Genomic DNA, 21,103 nt, shown 5'->3' on the forward strand with positions numbered 1-21,103 from the left:
ACCATGGGTGAACAAAGGATGACGATGACTGAACTTTATTACCTTCCATCACAGTGCGGAATGTTGATTCCACAGTTGTGGATTTTATGTTAAATTTATTGTGCATTTTGTTCTTTATTACTTGTATGGCTGTATAGTAACCCAAATATCACTGTACCTTATGGTGCATATGACAATAAATGTGAACTTGAACTTAAATACATCGCATCCATCATAGGCTCGTCACTATCCTTTATCCAGTCCATTTTCACATCTTGCCAGGCTGAGATGCCACATCCATTTATGCCTCATCAGTCCATATCTAAACTTTCAACACAATCTCATTCCCTTTTCTCTCATTTTTTAAATTCAGATTAGTTTATTATCATAAACAGGTAGCAATGAAATTGCTTGTTCACATGCAACTCACAGAGTAAACTGTATTTATACAGTAATGATAAATACAAGGGATACAATGAGTGCAAAAGAGCAGAACGGTGGAACGATTGTAGTGCAATCTAAGGTATTGCAAAAATAATTCAAATACAATAATGGAATAGCTAAATGAGGTAGAACTAAGAATAAGAGTACACAGCAGCATCTCTGGCAAGTGGGTGTGAAAAGGGTGATTGGTTCAGGAGTCTGATAGCAGCAGGGAAGAACTTGGTCTTTAGATCTGGATGTCTAAGCTTTCAAATTCCACATTCTCAACATTCTTTGAATAAAGGATTTATTATTAATTTATTTTTAGATTGCATGGCAATAAGTTTAAAAATAAGGCCTCCACTTGTGCTCACCCCCACAACTGGATATATTTTCTCTGTATTTGCTGTATGAAATCCTTGCATAATTTTAGAGCTCTCGGGGCTCATCTGTCATTTTTCCGCTCTTAATAGAAAAGATACAAGAGCAAGAATGCCTTGTTACATTATACTTACCATGGAGGCAAAGCAATAAAGATTTACTGAGTTGATCCTTAGGATTAGCAGTCTGTCCTATCTAGACATTATCTTGATGCAACAAATTGAGTCGATATTCTCCAGAGTTTAAAAGAATGGAGGTGGGTTCAATGAGCTTTTCTTCCCATAACCGGAAATTTTGAAGGCAGGGAGCACAATCTCAGGATAAGTAGTCTAATACCGAGATGGGGAAAAAATCTTCTTGTTGAGCTGTGTGAATCTGTGGAATTTTTCTTCTTGAAGAGCTGTGAATTCTCTTCTGCTGAGTATATTTAAAGCGGATTTAGCAGAAATTTGGAATCAAAGGATTATGAATATTGGGCAGGAAACTGGATGTGAGATAAAGGTTTAGCCGGGATCTCATTGAACAATGGAGCAGGTGTGAGGAGCCATGTGATTCATTCCTGCTCCTGTTTATCTTCTTACCTTGTGCAAAAAAATGAGAGAAAATGTGAATGAATAAAGAGAGAATTTTATATAATAAAAGAAAAGAAAGAAAAAATATCCATCATGATTTTCAAGCATCCTAAAGCACTTAAAAACTAATAAACACACTTGAAATCGCATCTGGAAGTTCTCCCGAAAATGTAGTGCCTAGGCCGGATAAGGCGGCCGATCTCAACCTCATCGGGACTTCCGCGCCGATCAGCGGATCGAAAAAGACCACTGCGGCCAGGGCTCTGGAAGTCCAGCCCGGCAAGAGCCAGCATTCCCTTAGCCAACTTCCAGGGCCAACTTTGTGGGCCAGTATCTTGGCACCCTCTGTTGGTCTGGCAAAACATAATAGGGCAAGGTTCTGGAACCAAGGGTGCTGGAAAATCGTTGGCGGACCTGTACTGCATATCATCAGATAAGGCTTTGATTTAATATTTCATCTGAAACATGGTATCATCTCACAACCTCATAATTGAAATGTAAAAACATAGAAAATAGGTGCAGACGTTGGCCATTCAGCCCCTCGAGTCAGCACCGCCATTCAATATGATCATGGCTGATCATCCAGAATCAGTACCCTGTTCCTGCTTTCCCATCTTCCCTGATTCCGTTAGCAATCCGGATCGTTTGTCTAAATTCCTGACTAAATATTGTATTTACCAACATTTAACTCATAGTTGAATGTGAACCTAGAGCCAAACTGACAAGAAATTGTAGAGAAATTAAACCAGATTAACGCTTTATAAGACAAATATGTCGTGCAATACATCACCCTCACAAAGCTGCAAACAAAAAAACATGAGAAATAAGTAACTAAAGGTAGAAAGATAAAGAAAGTTGAAGATCATTTTATTCAAAAGTGTCAACAATTTGCTCAATGCAAACGTTAGGAAGGCTTTCAGGTTGTTACTATCATACTTAACTAAGTGGTTGCCAAATATTATAATCAACCTCAGACTTTAGATTCCGAATGTACTTTAAATTTTACCATTCTGCCATATGAATAAAAAGAACACAATACACAATAGAGTCACTGCTCTAATAATATATGAGAGCAGACTTCACCAACCCAAAGGTCAAAAGAGGCTGAGCACCTGCCATCTAATTCAACTGTATGTTTTATATGTTACATTCCATATTGGAAAATCTTTCAGTTCGCCATGAGTTGATGGTCTAGATTAAATAGTCAATATTGCCAATTTCCTATCATTAAACTTTAATCATTAACTAGTAATGATTAATATCTGAAGGAATTAGGTAACTATGATACAAGATCTAGTTTTAGTTTAGATTATTTAGTTTAGTTTAGTTTATTGTCATGTTTATTGGTACAGTGAAAAGCTTTTGTTGCATCCTAACCAATCAGCAGAAAGACAATACATGATTACAATCGAGCCATTTACAGTGTATAGATAGATGCAGTGGCGGACTGGGTTTAAAAATATTGGTTGCCAGGAGACAAAGGGGACCCACTTCATCAGGGGCCTACTTGATATAGGGGGCCCACTTCATCAGGGGCCCACTTGCCACTGGGCAAGCTGACACCCTGGCCAGTCCGCCACTGGATAGATGATAAGGGAATAACGTTTAGTGCAAGGTTAAACCAGCAAAGTCTGATTAGGGATAGTCTAAGGGTCATCAATGAGGTAGATAGAAGTTCAGCACTGCTCTCTGGTTGTGGTAGGATAATTTAGTTGACTCATTACAGCTGGGAAGAAACTGTCCCTGAATCTGGAGGTGTGCATTTTCACACCTATACCTTTTGCCTGATGGGAGAGGGGAGTGACCAGGGTGCAATTCGTCCTTGATTATGTTGCTGGCCTTGCCGAGGCAGCTTGAGGTATAAATGGAGTCAATGGAAGGGTTTGTGTGGTGGTCTGGGCTGCGTCCACAATTCGCTGCGATTTCTTACGGTCTTGGATGGAGCCGTTCCAAAACCAAGCTGTGATGCATCCTTATAAAATGCTTTCTATGGTGCATCTGCAGAAGTTGGTGAGAGTTGTTGGGGACATGCCCAACTTCCTAAGCCTTCTAAGGAAGTAGAGGCATTGTTGTGCATTCTTGGTTGTTGCTTGAATATGGGTGGTCCAAGAAAGGTTGTTGCCAATATTGACACCTAGAAATTTGAAGTTTTCAACCATCTCTACTTCAGAGCCATCAAAGCAAACTGGGATATGTGTACCACTTCACTTCCTGAAGTCGATCACTATCTCTTTTGGCTTGATGACATAGAGAGAATGGTTTTTGTCTCGACACCAGGACACAAGGTTTTCGATCTCCTTAGATGCTCGATCTGCAGATATAGTGTATTTCTGACAGAATACTTACCATATTGAAAACAAGAACAATATTATGTTTGCATATCTCAAGCCAACTCAAAGATTAGTCTTGTAGAAACAAGGAACTGCAGATGCTGATCCACAAAAAAAAGATACAAAGTGATGGAGGAACTCAGCGGTCAGGCAGCATCTCTAGAGAGCATGAATAGGTAATGTTTTGGGTTGGGACCCTTCCTCAGACTGATTGTGGTTAGGGAATGGAAGAAAGCTGGAAGAGAGGAGGGCAGGACAAAGCCTGGCAACAAATAGGAGGATACAATCACCCCCCCCCCCCCCCCCCCCCCCCCCCATCACCAACCCCCTCACCTGTATCCATCTATTTTTTGCCAGACTTTGCCCTCTCTTCCAGCTTTCTAACCTCCCCCGCCTCCCCCCACAATCAATTGGATGAAAACTGGAGGAGATGTGGAGGTGGGTCAAGGCTGGGCAAGTGGGAGGTGGATACAGGTGTTTGGCTTTGTTCTGCTCCTCCACCCATCTTTCTTTCCCCCTCTTCAATCAGTGTGAAGAAGGGTCCTGACTGGAAATGTCATCTATCCATTTTCTCCAGTTGCTGCCTGACTCGCTGAGTTACACAACAACTTTGTGTCAATAATTATTCTTGTTTAAAATCCTACTTGGTTGGATGCATTCCATCTTTGGAAGATTAACGAATGTCTGACTATTGTGTTCTGCATCTAATGCTCGGAGCTTCAGTAACCTATCTGCATTGCTTTGTCCTTGATACTGCTTAAATAAGAAAAAAAGTTCCATTTTTATGTCACGGCAAACTATTTCTCCAGCTAATGTATTGTATTAAAAATGTCTTCTAACATGAAACTCATTTTAAAAAGCAGTAATGAATTAATGAAGATAGTAAGCCACCAGAAAAAAAAATCTGAATACTAAAGGTGATAAAAGCAGTGATGAGATTTCTATGTTATCACTGCAGCTCATGCCAATACATACACGGGACAGCATTCAGACATTGCCCTAATTTTGCAAAAATAGACACAGAAAATGATCTAGGCCACTGAAAACATCACTCCCATGTCCACAATGACCTAATTTATGTCAGTGTAAAAATCCATGCACAAAATTGGACACAAATAGAAAATATTTAAAACATTCAACGTTAAGCAGTATTTGTGGCTCGAGAAACAAAGTTAATGTTTTAGCTTTAAGACCCTTTGTCATCAATAGGAAAGAGAGGAAAAACAGAAAAACAAGTTTGTTTTACATTTCAAAGGTGGCAATAGAATTGGCTTGAACAGTGGGACTCTCTGCAATAGTTTGTGACTGGGCTGTTGGAAAGATAAGTTGGGTATGGGGTCAATTAGAAATTGTTGCAAGTAAGGGGTCGGTTAGAAGTAGACAAAGGAGTGAGAGGTGTTGTTAATTGTAGATCAGGGTTAGCTAATGGAGAGGAAAAAGATATGAGCCAATATTTACTGTAATACATACAGTTTTAACAGAGACAAAGTGATTCATTAGATATTGGGTAATGCAATATTGAATCAGAAAGACTGCAACATGCCCAAAAAGTGAATAAGGTGCTATACTCCAGGTTTTCATTGGGCTTTGTTAACAACAGTGTTGGAGGTCAAAGGCATAGATGGGTTGGAGTAGGGGTGAGATGGAGAATTAGTGGCAGGCCACAGAGAGCTCTGGGTCAATCCTGCAGACTGAACACTGATGCCCCGCAAAGCTGTCACTCAATCTGCAATTGGTTTCTCCAATTAAAAAAACACATTGTGAACTCCAAATACAGTGCAGTAGATGGGAAGGAATGCTGCTTCACCTGAAAATAAATTGCTGCTTCACCTGAAAAGTCTGTTTGGGCCTCTGTAAGATGGGAAGGAAGAGGTAAAAAGATAGGTATTCTGTCTGCTGTGTTTAGTTTAGAGATATGACTTGCGTCTTTTGGGCTCTTTTGCATGAGTGCAGCTGGAGAAGTTGTTTAATGTGAGAACAAATTCTCAACACTGATGCCCTACATGGATGCATTCCCACCCCATTATTAGATTCCCTATACATACATAACTGTGTGTCCAAATTTTGCTTTAACTCCATTTACATGTTTGCAGATGACACCACCATAGTGGGCTGGATCTCAAACAACGAAGAGAAGGAGTTCAGGAGATAGGGACTTTAGTAATGTAGTGTCAATACAACATGTCAAGGGTTTGGTGGAGCAAAACCAGCTTGAAACAATGAGTCTGCCTGAAGACCTGGGCAGGAGGTAGAAGTGAGCAATGTAGAGCAGGTACACTACAAGACTGTTGAGGAAAAGTATCTGTGGAGGAAATAAGGTCTGTGAATGTTAGAGTGACAACAGCCTGATATTCTGTAGATTTGTATTCTGAAGGAAAGTATGAGGATGTATCTGAGAACTGATGTTTGGCCTCTTAGAGACAAAGGCCTAATCGTCACATCACAAAGCATCGTCTTAATCCACAAGTGATTGTCTCGCATAAACTCTCCAAAAACCTTCGCATCATTGATGTTAAACTCACTGGCGGTAGTTCTCAGGGTTTTCCTTGCAATCCTTCTTAAATAAAGGCATAGCATTTGCCATGTAGGACATAACCACAACATGGCCAGTCGTTTGCAACACATCATACTTCTTTGTTAACCTTTATTGTTAGCCATTATCAGCAGCAACCTGATCTCAAAATGTAATTAAAAAAACCCTATGCCCTATCCATCCCTATCGCCACCTTTACAATACAATACAATACAATTTATTTGTTGTCATTTGAACCCAGAGGTTCAAACGAAATTTGGTTTCTGCAGTCATACAAACAAGAAGAAGAGCCAAGACACAACACAATTTACACAAACATCCATCACAGTGAATCTCCTCCTCACTGTGATGGAAGGCAAAGTCTTGTCTCTCCCCTGCACTCCTCGTTCTCCTCCCGATGTCAGAGTCAAAGCCCCCGGTGGGCGATGGTTAATAAGTCTTGCGGCAATTATAAAGCCGCGCCGGGTGATGCAAGGCCCCACTCCAGGTCATCCTCAACCCAGCAACTCGGGCGGGAGAAGTCGCCATTGCGGAAGCCCCGAAAAGCGGTCTCCCAGCAAGTCTCCACCGGGCCGGCAGCTGGAGCCTCCGAATCTCCTGGGTCGGGCCGCAGCAGCGCGCCACCACAGCTCCTCCCGCTCCGAACTCGGCCAGCACCGCGATGGTGGGTAAGTCCGCAGCTCCGCGACTGGAGCCCCAGGTCGTTCCGGTTGGAGGCCGCTCCACGGTGCTAGGCCCCAACATCAACGGAGACCCGACAGAGAAAAGGTCGGGTTCTCCGTGCAGGGGAAAGATTTTAAAAGTTTCCCCACCCCCCGCCCCCCACACACATACCCAGTTTAAAAAAAAATTAAAACTACATTCAAACGTTTACTATTTTTCTCTTGCTCTTTCGTTACATCTTGATGAAAAATTATAAGATTGTAGAATCATTCCACCAGATTTCTGCCGACCATTATGTATCGATCAATACGATGGGGACTCGACGTGGGGGAACTGTTGGGGGAGGGTGGGGAACAAAAGGGGGAGCCGCCGTGCTTTGTAATTTTGTCAGCGCCGTATGTGACTGCTATTTGTTCACATTGTGTATGCAAGCAAAGAATTTCACGGAGCCTAGTCACATGTGGCAATAAAGTATTCCTATTCCTACTTATCCCTTTCAGCTCTAGGATCTGAAACATTAACCATTCCTCTTTCCACAGTTAGACCAAAAAGCTGGAGTAACTCAGCGGGTCAGACAGCATCTCTGGAGAAAAGTAATATGTGACACTTCTTCAGTGATCAGGTCTCGACAAAAAAAGTCACATATTCCTTTTCTCCAGGGGATACTGTCTGACCAGCTGAGTTACTCCAGCTTTTTATGTCTATCTTTGGTTTAAACCAACATCTGCAGTTCCTTCCTCCACCTCTTTCCACATCATGCTGACTAACTTAATCGATTTTACCAGCATTGTCTGCTTTTGTTTCAGATGTCCAACATGTGGATTAAAAAAAAATATTCACATGAAAATACTGTACCATGTGAGAACCTGCATCAAGATTTTACTTCAATCCATTTTTTTTGACGAGTGTTCATATTTCATGTTTTGAGGGAACACAATTTTCTGTCCAATTTATTTTATGGTTTATTTTCAACGGATTCTTTAATGCTCGATGCTGCAGAGATCAATTTCAATTTAGTTGTTTAACGATTAACTCAAGCTTCTGGCCTGTAGGGGCATTATCTCAGCGATGCTCTTTATGTTATTCTCTATTTCAAATCAACAAATTACATAGAGGAAAATTATATTAAATGAGTATGTTTGTGAAAGGCAGGAGAATTCATCAATCAATGGTTTCATGTCTTTGCAATATTGTTAACTGATACTGAAACCATCCCTCCTCTCTTGACAGCCAACAAATTAAATGATAAACACAAAGTGCTGGAGTAACTCAGCAGGTCAGGCAGCATCTCTGAAGAAAAGGGATGTTATGTGACTTTTCAGGTCCTAACATGGATTAGAGCAAAGATGGTCCGAACCAAAGATCATAGAGCTCTATGATCTTTGGTCCGAACCGAAATATCACCCATCCTCTTTATCCAGAAATGCTGCCTGACCCACTGAGTTACTCCAGCACTTTGTGTCTATCTTCGGTATAAACAAGCAGCTGCAGTTCCTTTCTACACAAGTGATAATGCAGGAAAGGGAAATGTATGTTGTGTACTAGGTCACAGGTTTGGAGGGCCGGGTATTCTTTTCATGTTCCTAAAACCCTACCTGTTGTTCAACATCCAAAAAAAAGTTGCAAACCTGCAATACATATATTAAAAAATAATGCTGCAAGGAGGTAGTTGAGCCGGGTACCATGAGAGAATTTAAAAGACACTTGGACAGGTAAATGGATATGAAAGTTTGAGAAAGATGTGGGTTAAATGCAGTCAAATGGGACTATCTTAGATGAGGCATCGTGGCCGACATGGACTAGTATGACCGAGGTGCTTGTTTTCTTGCTGTATATCTCTGTGACTGCTTTGCAGGTGACATTGCATATGTGAAGAGAAAGACCGAGAAAGAGAACGAGAAAGGGAGAGAGAGAGAGAGAGAGAAAATCAAAGATACTAGAGGAGCTCCTCTAGGATCTTTGAGAGAAATAACATTTGGGAGTAAACCAGTCTGGGAGTAAATTCGTTCATCCACCCCCAGTGTTTCCGGGAGGTGTCGCTGCCGCTTTTTGTGGGCGATATTTTGCAGCTGAGCGAGGTGGGGATTTGCTTGTTTCCGGGCCGGCTCAGCTTTGGTGCAGGGCAGCTGCTCTGCTCTGTCTGCAGGCGGTGTAGCGACCATGGGTGCGCGTGTGTCGCGCGCGCTGCGGAACTTTAACCTGGAGCAGTGGGCGCACGGGGAGATCGGGCGGCAGCAGCCGCGCCCCGCACCGCGGCACCCGGGCACAGAGGCGCTGCTACAGCAGCAGCTGCACGGTCAGTGTCTCCGCCCGCCACACACAGAGCGAGCAAGCAAGCGAGCGAGCGGTTACCGGGACCTGCAACCAGTGCAGTGCATAAGCAACTCAAAACCCCGCCGCAACTTCCTCCCCGTCCCGCAAGCGAGAGGCTACAGGGCCCGAGCAACTCAAAACCCCGCCGCGCTCTCCTCCACCTGTCCTTCCCCCTCCTGTAGCGAGTATAAGGGGCTCGCACCATCCTACCCTTCCCGCAAACGAATGGCTACCGGGACCTGCAGCGAGTCACAACTGAAGGCTTCGCTGCGCTTTCCTCCACCCTCTGCACACACACTCTTCCCTTTCCCACAAGAGAGCGAGCGACTACAGTGCCCTATAATGAGTGTAGGGCACAAGCAACTCAAAACCCCGCCGCGCTCTCCTCCACCTGTCCTCCTCCACCCGCCGCACACGCTCCCCCTCCCGCTGTGCCCTCCACCCGCCGCACACGCTCCCCCTCCCGCAAGCGAGCGACTACTGGCCCTAGCAGCGAGGGCAAGGCACTCGCAACTCTAATCTCCGCCTCAGTAAAGATTCTAGAGCTCTATGATCTTTGGCCTTCAGCGTGGTATCTGTTTTTTGTGTGTATATCTGCCGGCGACTTGGTAAACACAGGCCGGTTGCATGAGGTTAAGGTGACTTTGAGGTTATCTGGAGTAACAGCACGGAAACAATACTTTGCGCCCAACTCTATGCCGCCTCAGGCGCCCAGCTAGTCCCAATTAACTGTGTTTGACACAACTCTCAGCCTTTCAAATGCATTTACCTGCCCAAATGTCTTTTAAATGCCGATGCTTCAACTTCCTCTGAGGTCAATGAAGTTTGGTCTGTCTCCAACGACTACTATAGATGCACATCAGAAAGCATCTGATCTGGATGATGCATCTCAGCTTGGTTTGGCAACTGCTCAAGAAATTGCAGTTGAGGATGAAGTCTATAAATTGATCCCAAAGTGCCCACTGGGTCATAGGGCTTGACGCACGGAGCCGCTAAATCCATCTGGAGGACATCCGTAACTTCCGGTATATGTTATTAATGCAAGAAATGCGTACTTTCCTACCTGTTAAAAACGCCAACATGTTGAATTTTTGCGCTGTAAAAAATTGTGGAAGTCGGGGTAAGTGTGAGAGACATGTACCCAACTTCAGAATTCCAAAAGTGAAGCGAAATGAAGGTAAAGGGAAGCGAGAGCTGAAGGGACAACAGCAGCTAAAGTGCTTGGCGAACATTGGCTGTGCAGATATTGGAATTGAAAATATTGGCAATTATCGCGTTTGCTCACTGCATTTCATCAAGTAAGGCATTATTTGTGGTTTTTCTTGATTCCTTTGGTATCTAAAAAGTCTCAGAAGTGATAAATCTGGCTGTAAATTTGCTTCAGAGGCGTTTTCTTTTTGTATGTAAAAACCCACTTGAGAACCATGGGCGATTTAAAAATTTTACAGACAGATTTATCACCTGAAACCTTTTAGATGCCAAAGGAATCAAGAAAAAACACAAATAATGCCTTACTGTTAATGAAATGCGGCGAGCAAACGGCCAATGTTCGCCAAGCACTCTGGCTGTTGTTGTCCCTTCAGCTCTCGCTTCTATCTACTGTCATTTCTCCTCACTTTTGGAATTCTGAAGTAGGATAAATGTCTCTCACACTTATCCCGATTTCCATAATTATTTAGAGCGCAAAAACGGGCCCGCTACGCTGGAAACAATGGTAAGTGCTTACCTGCAGTTCATCGTGTGTGCTCCACTTAGCGTAGCTAGCAACAGTACGGGTCATGGGTCGTGACCCTACTGCCGTGAAACCTCCCAATGCGGGTGTGTGTGTATATACATGCGCACATATATATATATATATACACACACACACACACACACACACACACACACACATATATATATATATATATATATATATATATATACTAGACCAAGTGCAGACCCGTTGCTCCCCCAACGTAGCCCCCACGGGAGACGTGGTCCTCCAACTCAAGCGGCTCAGGAATCAGCAGTGCGGCTGTTTTTAAATGGCGTCTTTGAGGCGAGATGCGGGCGCCAGCAGCCGTTATGGTCGCTGGACAGCAGGAGGCGACAAAATTAGTGAGTGAGTGGGTGGGGGGGGGAGAAGGATTTGATTAAAAAAGTGTACATAAACACGACAAAATTTAATGAGGAGTGGATACTTGGAATGAAAAGTGAAATCTCTACCGAAATAGAAAAAATCAGGGCGTTTGTGGGTCGGGTGTTGTCGTGGCAACAAATCAAAGGCTGGCAGCCACAAGTCAGGCAGAAACACACAGCCAGCCGGCAGCCACAGATTTTTATATTATAATAGATATATATATATATATAGAAGCTTAACGAATTCCACTGCGTCTTAGCTCTGAGCATTAAGGCAGTCCCAGTCCATATCTGGAAGGTTAAAGTATGGCAGCCTTATTATTCTTGCAAAACTCATAATCTTCCTGCATATTTTTCCCTTTAATTTCCATTGACTATTTGGGGGGATATAGTAGGATCCAACAAGGTGATCAACCCCTTTTTATTTTTCAGCTCCATCATGAGGTCTTACTGGATGATCCCTCTAATTTAATCTCAGACTACTGCTGTGATATTCAAAATGCCAAAAGTGCAACTCAGCTGTCTCTCTCTCCTCCACCTGTATCCTGCCTGTTAACCTGGAGCAACAAGCTGGCAGTCCTGTTCCTCCCACAGCCACGTTTATATAATGGCTATAATATTTCAAACCCATGTACCTCTCTCTCGATGTCCTGAGTTTCATCCAATAGTGTTTCCTCACTCCCTGCCATGCTACTGCCTGTTTTGTCTAGTAGACTTGCTGTCGTCGAGTTTTGTATCAACTTTTGTGTAAGTTGCCTCACTAATGCTTTGAATCCACCCTCCTGCCAATCTATTTTAGAGATTCAAGAGACTTCAGATGCTGAAATCTGGTGCAACAAACAATCTTGGATTAATTCAGCGAGTTGAGCTGCATTTATGGGGGGAAAGGGGGGGGGGGAGGAGGAATAGTTGATGTTTCAGGTCGAGGCCCTGTATCAGGACTGGAGTCCCTCAGGCAGATTGTTTGTTGTTTGAGATCTAATTTCCTGGTGCCTGAGCTCAGCTTTAATCCGTTCCAAATCCATGCAAACACAAGAATTTAATATCCGTGCTATGTTTGTTAGCTGCCTTTTCTATGACCTTCTTTGATGCCAAAGAACCTAATCAAAATAAATCCCAAGCTAAATTGGACATGAGTTTGTGCTCTCTCATAACATAAAATAGGAACTGCGATTTAATGACCTGACTAACTCTGTGGTTGTCAATCCTGCATGTATGTATTTTACACTCCTGTTTCGGGGAAAATTTGCTGTTAAGATTATTATAGAAATTGAATTTATTGAAGAAGAACACACATTGATGTACTTCAATGCCACTTGTTTCGTCTAATTGTTTGTTGTTTGCCCACCTCCCATCCTCACCCTTGACTATCTCTGTCCAGTGTAAATTATCTGACAAATCATAATTTCTTCAATTATAGCAAATGTAATTTTAGTTTACACCACAGTTTTCAGTCCTTTCCCACAGACTGCATCTTCAGTTCTTTCCCTCAGATTATATCCTTGGCCAGCAATTTTTGCAGAATTTTAGACAACTCATCCTATTAAGTAACAGTAACATTGATCTCAAACTCTTGCCTATGTTAACTCATTAAATAAAATGTAATTCTGGACCAAAGAAGCAATCATTGAAGAACAGCAGGAGTTTCTTTGGGCTTTTCTAAAATCAGCCTTTGTCCTGGAAACATGCAGAGAGATTAGGTGGTACCCATATGACTTGATATGAAAATATGGAGCAGTCCTCTGAACTGTGTTGACCGTATGTGATGAATTAATTTGTCAACTTAATATTTTAGCTGTATAGTTCAGTCCTGGTCACTGCTGACGTTTCAAATACATTGCTGATAAATTACCACACCAAACAACAGGGAAACTAAGGGGTATTTGTACTTGAATTTCAAATTCATGAAATGCATCCCAATTGAATAAGTTCTGGGATTGTGCTTGATTCCTTAACTGAGCCATGAACATTAAACTTTTACTTTAATTCCATAGACAATCCTCAAGTCAATGAAGTACACAACAAGAATGAAAAACTTGTGTCTTTTCTGAAAGATGTTTACGTTGATTCAACAGATTCTCCTTCAAAGGTAAACATTGTAAAAGATGCACAGCAGTGAATGTTTGTCTCGACCCGAAACGTCACCCATTCCTTCTCTCCAGAGATGCTGCCTGTCCTGCTGAGTTTCTCCAGCATTTTGTGTATCTTCAGTTTAAACCAGTATCCGCAGTTCCTTCTTACACACAGTGAATGTTTTGTGTTGGGGGGGGGGGGGGAAGGAAGAATGAAATAATTTAGCCTCTGAAATAACTTAGCTCGGGTAGTTTTAAAACTGGTAAAACTATCAGTTTTAGCACATTGACAATTCTACAATTATTATTTTTTTGATAGGTTCTAAACTAAATAATATATAATTTATTAGAAAAATGCCATGTATTCCTTTAGAGTGAGTCAGATATGAATATGCTGATGCTCTGGTGTTTATTGCCCAATGTCAGCTGTGCCTCAGTTAGGAGCAGTCATAATTTTGGTTTAAGACCTAATCTACATTGCCACTCTGGTCCAGATCCAAGGGAGTGCTTCGCCGGGTAATTACCCTGTTGTCCTGGTCCGTCATTCACTGCCACCTAAAATAGAGTATCAAATCATTATCACTTTGCAACTTGTGGACTTAGCTTGCTGCATGAAATGTAGGTACCACTTTGTCTTCATTCCCATTGTGGTTACAGGTAAAACATACTTCATTGGTTGTTAAGAGTTTCGTGAAGTCCTGAAAGGGACATTAAAATGCTGTATAATTGGAGGTCTTTTTTTTCCTCAATCTCTCCTCTAATCTCAATGTCACAAATGTTGAGTAGGTAAGATCTGAAACTCATTGCCGGTAATTCATGTAAACAGAATCAATTAGTGGTTTCAAATTGGATAAGCAGTTGAGAGAAATAATTTGCAAGGCTCTGGGGGTATGGTGAAATGAGATAGCCCTACCAGAATCTTGACAATACCTATAGGCCTGACAAAGTGACGGCATGCATCTCGATAAAAGGCATTGGTGAAGCATATAGGTTTGTATGAAAATCTGGCTATTCCTGTGACCCTCTTTTCCAATGTGTGAGTCTATAAATTGTCAGAATGATTATATTTCACACAGAATGTGTACTCAGACTCGGGTTGAGGAATACTTGAATGTTATTTAACATAATTTCTCTGCCAGAGGAGATATTTAAGGTTGGTACTATAGCAATATTTAAAAGACATTTGGACAGGTACATGCATATGAAAGGTTTAGAGGGATATGGGCCAAAAACGGGCAGATGGGACTCGTGTAGATGCAGCATCTTGGTTGGCATAGGCAAGTTGGGCTGAGGAGCCTTTTTCCTTGCTGTATGACTCTCTGACCAAATGTTTCTCAAAGATCTGGGAATCAAGAAGGTTTAGAAGATCAGGAACCTTCTAATTGAATACCATTAATAAGATCAGATGAACTCAAGGAATAAATATAATTTTGTACAAGATATTTCAGTTGATTGTTATTTATGGGCTGGATCTTAAAACTCAAGAGAATTTCTGCAGCAAGTCTAACTTGATTTGGTAGGATGTCTGTCCATGGTGTGGAGAAATCTTAATATTTCAAAATTAACATCTTAGTAGTGAAGTATTGAAACCACTAAAACATAATACAATTCTGTTCTCTTTTGTTTAGAATATTTGCTTTGAGAAATCTTAATTATTTTTGCACTATCTTTTCATGTGTAACTCATTTATTAACAGTGTCTACGTTTTGTCCACTTTACTAGATGTCAATAGCAGATGTAGGCTTGGTTTCACTGACCTATTTGAGTTATCTCTTATTGATTATGCATCTCGAATTTGAGCTTTACTGACTAACAATGGTTTAGAAGGTTTGTGTGAAGGCTTTTTGAATTGAGAAATTAAATGGATGGCTTTCGAATCAATAAAATCTTAAAAGTGAGACCACTTACTGCAACACCAAATTAATTTATTCTGTGCATCACCAAGTACCCTGATTCAAAGACCAGGATAGAGAGCATTGTTAAATTTCCACTGTAAAAAAAATGCAGAGAGGTGCTGAACTGCACCGGAAGCTTTACCAAAAGTGAGAGCCGTTTTCAGCCATCCCTGTTAACTCAGTTGTGCAGCAGAGCAGGTATTGAAGGAGCTCCGGAACGGAGAAAGCAAAAGCCTTGTTTTACACTCCATTGCTGTGTTAGTCTTTCTGTATGCCATTTCCGAAAAAAGTGATAAAATCTTGGTATGCAATTGTTGTTTTCTTTTTTCTTGTTATGTTTGTATTGTAACTGGTTCTATTAAAAGCAATAGATTGTTTGTATCTGAAATTGGTTCCACCTGTTTGAAGTGAACCTAGAACACAGTTGCAGAACATGAGGATGTCTCTGTAAATCAGATTAAAAATGGACCGTTTGATACAAAGCCTTGATAATCAACGATTCTTTTAAAAGCACACGCTGAAAGAAGACTCAAAGTGCTGGAGTAACTCAGTGAGTCAGGCAACATTTCTGGAAAACATAAATAGGTGATGTTTTGGGTTGGGCCCCTTCTTCAGACTGAAAGGAGGACAACATAGTAAATCAAACAGTTTGTCCAGTGTAGTGAATTAAACAACACTGGAATTAAACAATTTCCATGCATGCTGATTTGAAGAAAGTACTTATAATTTTGAAATTTACTTATAGAAACTTACAAAATTCTTAAGGGGTTGGACAGGCTAGATGCAGGAAGATTGTTCCCGATGTTGGGGAAGTCCAGGACAAGGGGTCACAGCTTAAGGATAAGGGGGAAATCCTTTAAAACCGAGATGAGAAGAACTTTTTTCACACAGAGAGTGGTGAATCTCTGGAACTCTCTGCCACAGAGGGTAGTCGAGGCCAGTTCATTGGCTATATTTAAGAGGGAGTTAGATGTGGCCCTTGTGGCTAAGGGGATCAGAGGGTATGGAGAGAAGGCAGGTACGGGATACTGAGTTGGATGATCAGCCATGATCATATTGAATGGCGGTGCAGGCTCGAAGGGCCGAATGGCCTACTCCTGCACCTAATTTCTATGTTTCTATGAAATATGTAATGATACAAAACATAGGAGGTCAGGCAATGGTCAGGCAATAGCTCTGGAGAAGAATAGGTGACGTTTCGAGTCGGAACTCTTCTTCCAACCCTGAAGGATTCCAACCCGAAACGTAACCTATTCCTTTTCTCCAGAGATGCTGCCTGACCTGCTGAGTTACTCCAGCACTTTGTGTCTATCTTTGGTATAAACCAGCATCTGCAGTTCCTTCCTATACATGGTAGTGCAGGAGTTGGTCTGAGGTGATACAAATCCTGAAGTAGGATCAGAAAGAGTTTATGTCTGTTTCGTCTATTATAATACATTTGATTTAAAATAGGTTGCTTTATCAGCTGAGCTTTTTGCAAGATGCTGAAACTTCCAATTGTTTGAAGCAGCTGTTCAGGAAAAATGTAACAGGCACTTGGTGATGTTGATGAAGGAGAGCCTCTGGATTTGTGAAAAGGCAAATTGTATTTGATCAACGTGATAACTTATTGGTGATGTTATAATGATTCAAAGTAACATTAGCAAGCAAATTTGTAGATGACACAAAGCTGGGTGGCAGTGTGAACTGTGAGGAGGATGCTATGAGAATGCAGGGTGACTTGAACAGGTTGGGTGAGTGGGCAGATGCATGGCAGATGCAGTTTAATGTGAATAAATGTGAGGTTATCCACTTTGGTAGCAAAAACAGGAAGGCAGATTATTATCTAAATGGTGTCGTTGGGAAAAGGGGAAGTACATTGGGATCTGGGGGTCCTTGTTCATCAGTCAATGAAAGTAAGCATGCAGGTACCGCAGGCAGTGAAGAAAACGAATGGTATGTTGGCCTTCATAACAAGAGTAGTCGAATATAGGAGCAAAGAGGCCCTTCTGCAGTTGTACAGGGCCCTAGTGAGACCACACCTGGAGTATTGTGTGCCGTTTTGGTCCCCTAATTTGAGGAAGGACATTCTTGCTATTGAGGGAGCCCAGCGTAGGTTTACAAAGTTAATTCCCGGGATGGCGGGACTGTCGTATGCTGAGAGAAAGGAGCGGCTAGGTATACTCTGGAATTTAGAAGGATGAGAGGGGATCTTATTGAAACGCATAAGATTATTAAGGGTTTGGACACGCTAGAGGCAGGAAACATGTTCCTGGTGTTGGGGGATTTCAGAAGCAGGGACCACAGTTTAAGAATAAGGGGTAAGCCATTTAGAACCGAGATGAGGAAACACTTTTTGACACAGAGAGTTGCGAGTCTGGAATTCTCTGCCTCAGAGGGCGGTGGAGGCCGGTTCTCTGGATACTTTCAAGAGAGAGCTAGATAAGGCTCTTAAAGATAGCGGAGTCAGGGGATATGGGGAGAAGGCAGGAACGGGGTACTGATTGGGGATGATCAGCCATGATCACATTGAATGGCGGTGCTGGCTCGAAGGGCCGAATGGCCTAGTCCTGCACCTATTGTCTATAATGGAGGCGTGATGAAAGGAACATAGTAGACATTGTGTATGGTTTTCAGAAGAGATTTATCACAGCCAGCATGTAAAAGGTTAGTTGATAAAATTGAGGGGGGGGGGGGGGGGGTAGAGGGTTGCGTGGGGAAGAGTCAGTGAACAGATTTTCTTTTAAATGCTTTAAGGTCAAAAAACAAAGGCATGGCAAATTGTGGAGGGGACTGGGAGGCTGGTGCACAATTATATACCCAGTGATGAGTGGTAGGACCTCTGTTATCTTTGGTATAAATTACTGGGTGTAGATGTGCAGTGTCAAATTTTGAAATACACTGATTACAAAATCTGGATGAGGAAGAAAGCAATAGATTTCCTGAAAACAGAAGAGCTAAAATTAGCAGGGCGATGGATAAAATTTAATTTAGATGAGTGTAGATTGGCAGATGAGGAAAGATGGCGTGGCTTATCTGCAGAAGCAAAGGATACCAAGAATATATCTTTGTACAATTTAGAGGTGGCGAACAAAGGTGTATGAATAGAATACTGAAACAGGGAAATTATGTTGAACATGTACAAAACACCAATTAGGCTACTGCTGGAATACTGTGTAAGTTGGGCCGAGAGCAGATGCATAAAGGTTTTTTATAGAGTTGTTCCAGAGATGAGGATTCAGTTTGAAAAGTAATTTCAGTTTGACTGAAGAGTAAAGAAGTTACAGAGCAAATGTAACAGGGATTAATAAGATCATGAAGGGATTTGAATGACGTAAACAGGGGAGATGCTCCGATGAGTGGATCGTTTAAGGATGAGGAGACACAGTTTTGAAGTGTTGGGAGGCCCTTGCTGGGGGGGATGCAAATAATGATTATGATCAGGATCTCGCTGCCTGTGGGGATTGTGGAATTTGAAGTGATTAAGGAATCACTTTCCACTGGGAATTGGACAGGCCTTTGAGGGGAAATCATTTTCAGGGTAACTGGGAAAGATCAGGACAAAAAGATTGATTGGTTTGGCCTAGAAAAAGCCCACATGGATTGAATAACTGTAGGAAAGAACTGCAGATGCTGGTTTAAATCGAAGATATTCACAAAATGCTGGAGTAACTCAGCGGGGCAGGCAGCATCTCTGGAGAGAAGGAATGGGTGATGTTTCGGGTCGAGACCTTTCTTCCAACTGATGTCGGGAGTGGGCGGGACAGAGATAGAATGTAGTCGGAGACAGACTGGTGGGGGAACTAGAAGTTAGAGAAGGATCTAATAACGTCTTATGATTTCTATTGCATGTATTGTGGTTGACAGTAGTGTCTTCATCGAAAGGACTGTTGTCTAAAGGGAGCACAGACATTTTACAGGATATTACTTTTTTGCCTTTACAGAACCTGCTAGTTGATGAAAAATCTAAGCAAGTGCCGGAGTACAGACTTCCCAAAGCCACTTTGAATTATGAACCTTTTGGTATTAAACGTGTTCCAAAAGGCAAGCTGAGCATTGTGGAAGCTCTTACAGTACTCAACAACCACAAGCTACAATCTCAAGTATGGACTGCTGATAAAATAGCTGAAGAATACAGTCTAGAACTTCAATATGTTAAAGGATTGCTGGAATTTTTCAAACCGTTTGAAATAAAATTGCTACCTCCAAAGCAAGACAAAAAAGAACAGATAACTGCAAGATAACAAATATATACACAATTTCAGTCAATATATTTAATTCTATAAAAACAGGCACCAAATGTTTAATTTCTATATTTAAGATTTACAACCTGTTCACTTTAAAGGAATATTATTGGATATTGTGTGTAAAGCTTTAGACCTATGCTGAGATCCTGTGAATAAATTGGTCCTGGAACTATTTGTGTATTGGGCAAGAACAGCATCACAATATATTATCACAAGAGTTTAGTGTTTTCCACTTGTGGCTGCATCATAGCAAGCTTTCATAACACTGTGAAAGTGCAGCCACTCAGGACATGTAGATCTGGATCATCATACATTGTAGATTTTGGTTTATATTTAATATTATTAGTTTATTTATGTTTTCTGCCTATTTTGGTTTCAATGAATGCTCCTTCGTAATGTGTTCCAAATATTCACCGGATGTTTGCTCAAAAAAGTGGGTAGATCAAAATATGGCATAGTGAGCAGGTTTGTTTTTGATTATGGAAATGTTGAAGAAAGGTGTTGAAAAGGCTACTTTTATAACTACTAAACCAGGTTCGCTTCTTAATAAACAGACACCACACAAACTGTTTGGTAGACCAGTTCAAAACTTTACTTAACATCGGCCGATGGAAGGGAGCGAGAATTCCAGTCAAGTGACCAATACAGACACTTGACCGTCCTCTGTCCACTTCTCTGAACAACAGAATTCACATTGCCTTAAATAGGGTTTTTTTGTCCCCTTAGCACATTTCACAGACATTAGTCATGGTCAGAGGTACAGGAAAAGGCATCACATCAAAGGCCTTTTGTCACATGGTACAAGATAACATTGGCCATTTGGTTTACGACATTTTATCTTCAAAGAGATCACCCTAGCTCTTTCGCTGCTTCCTCTCTGTCACTTGGTCCCTCATAAACATTGGCCATTAGGTTTATGGCATCTTACTTCACAGATATGACTAGCTGTTTCTTTCTCTGTCACTTCCTCACTTGGGAGACAATGTTATAGGATTTATTATCTCACACACCCGCAACCTGAGGCAAGCCTAATTTGAGACTAAATATAAGCTGTAAGCTAGCCCAGAAGCCAATTTAATATCTTCTTATATTTTAACTAAAATTCGGCTTCATCAGTGGGTGCAAATTAAAATGTCTATTTCCTATACATCTTGCAAATGTATGTAAAACCAAACCAGAGATGCACTGATATAATTTATGCCTTGGCTGTAATATTGTAAATCCAAAAGGATAATACCAGATTTTGAAAGTTTCGGTGGGACATATTTCATTTTTTTCTCATTTGAATTAATTCATGAAGTTAGTTTGAATTTTTCAGGCAGTGAAATTTCAAATTGTTTGCTACTTTGGATCATTCATCCAAAAAATAATGCAAAGTTACTGACAGGAATCAAATAAATCTTTCTCACCCTAGTGATATGTTTGTGCGATTAAGCTCCGCTTCATTGATATGAACAGATAACTAACCAAGTCCAACATTTCAGTGTGAATTGCGGGAATGCCGCAATGTTGGAGGTGCCGTTTTATGGATATGATAAAATACCTTATTCTTCCTCTGGGAACACATATCAAAGCAACAATGAAAGAACAAGGGA

General features: G+C 41.5%; 1 protein-coding gene across 1 annotated transcript; it reads left to right on the forward strand.

Moving 5' to 3' along the window:
• Positions 1–8,985: 8,985 nt before the first annotated feature.
• On the forward strand, positions 8,986–19,693 carry ndufaf4 (NADH:ubiquinone oxidoreductase complex assembly factor 4). Its single transcript, XM_033021049.1, has 3 exons — positions 8,986–9,177; positions 13,310–13,404; positions 19,206–19,693. Exons 1-3 carry the CDS (start codon positions 9,042–9,044, stop codon positions 19,503–19,505), a joined length of 531 nt encoding a protein of 176 aa, XP_032876940.1. The 5' UTR covers positions 8,986–9,041; the 3' UTR covers positions 19,506–19,693.
• Positions 19,694–21,103: the final 1,410 nt, after the last annotated feature.

The sequence above is a fragment of the Amblyraja radiata genome, chromosome 5, assembly GCF_010909765.2.
Source record: "Amblyraja radiata isolate CabotCenter1 chromosome 5, sAmbRad1.1.pri, whole genome shotgun sequence".
Classification (NCBI taxonomy): domain Eukaryota; kingdom Metazoa; phylum Chordata; class Chondrichthyes; order Rajiformes; family Rajidae; genus Amblyraja; species Amblyraja radiata.

Bases quoted from the DNA above. Each gene is read 5' to 3' on its own strand.
- ndufaf4 (XM_033021049.1), top strand. From the start codon at position 9,042: ATGGGTGCGCGTGTGTCGCGCGCGCTGCGGAACTTTAACCTGGAGCAG. The intron at 9,178-13,309 runs GTCAGTGTCTCC...TTAATTCCATAG, and splicing joins GCTACAGCAGCAGCTGCACG to ACAATCCTCAAGTCAATGAA. The intron at 13,405-19,205 runs GTAAACATTGTA...TTGCCTTTACAG, and splicing joins CAACAGATTCTCCTTCAAAG to AACCTGCTAGTTGATGAAAA.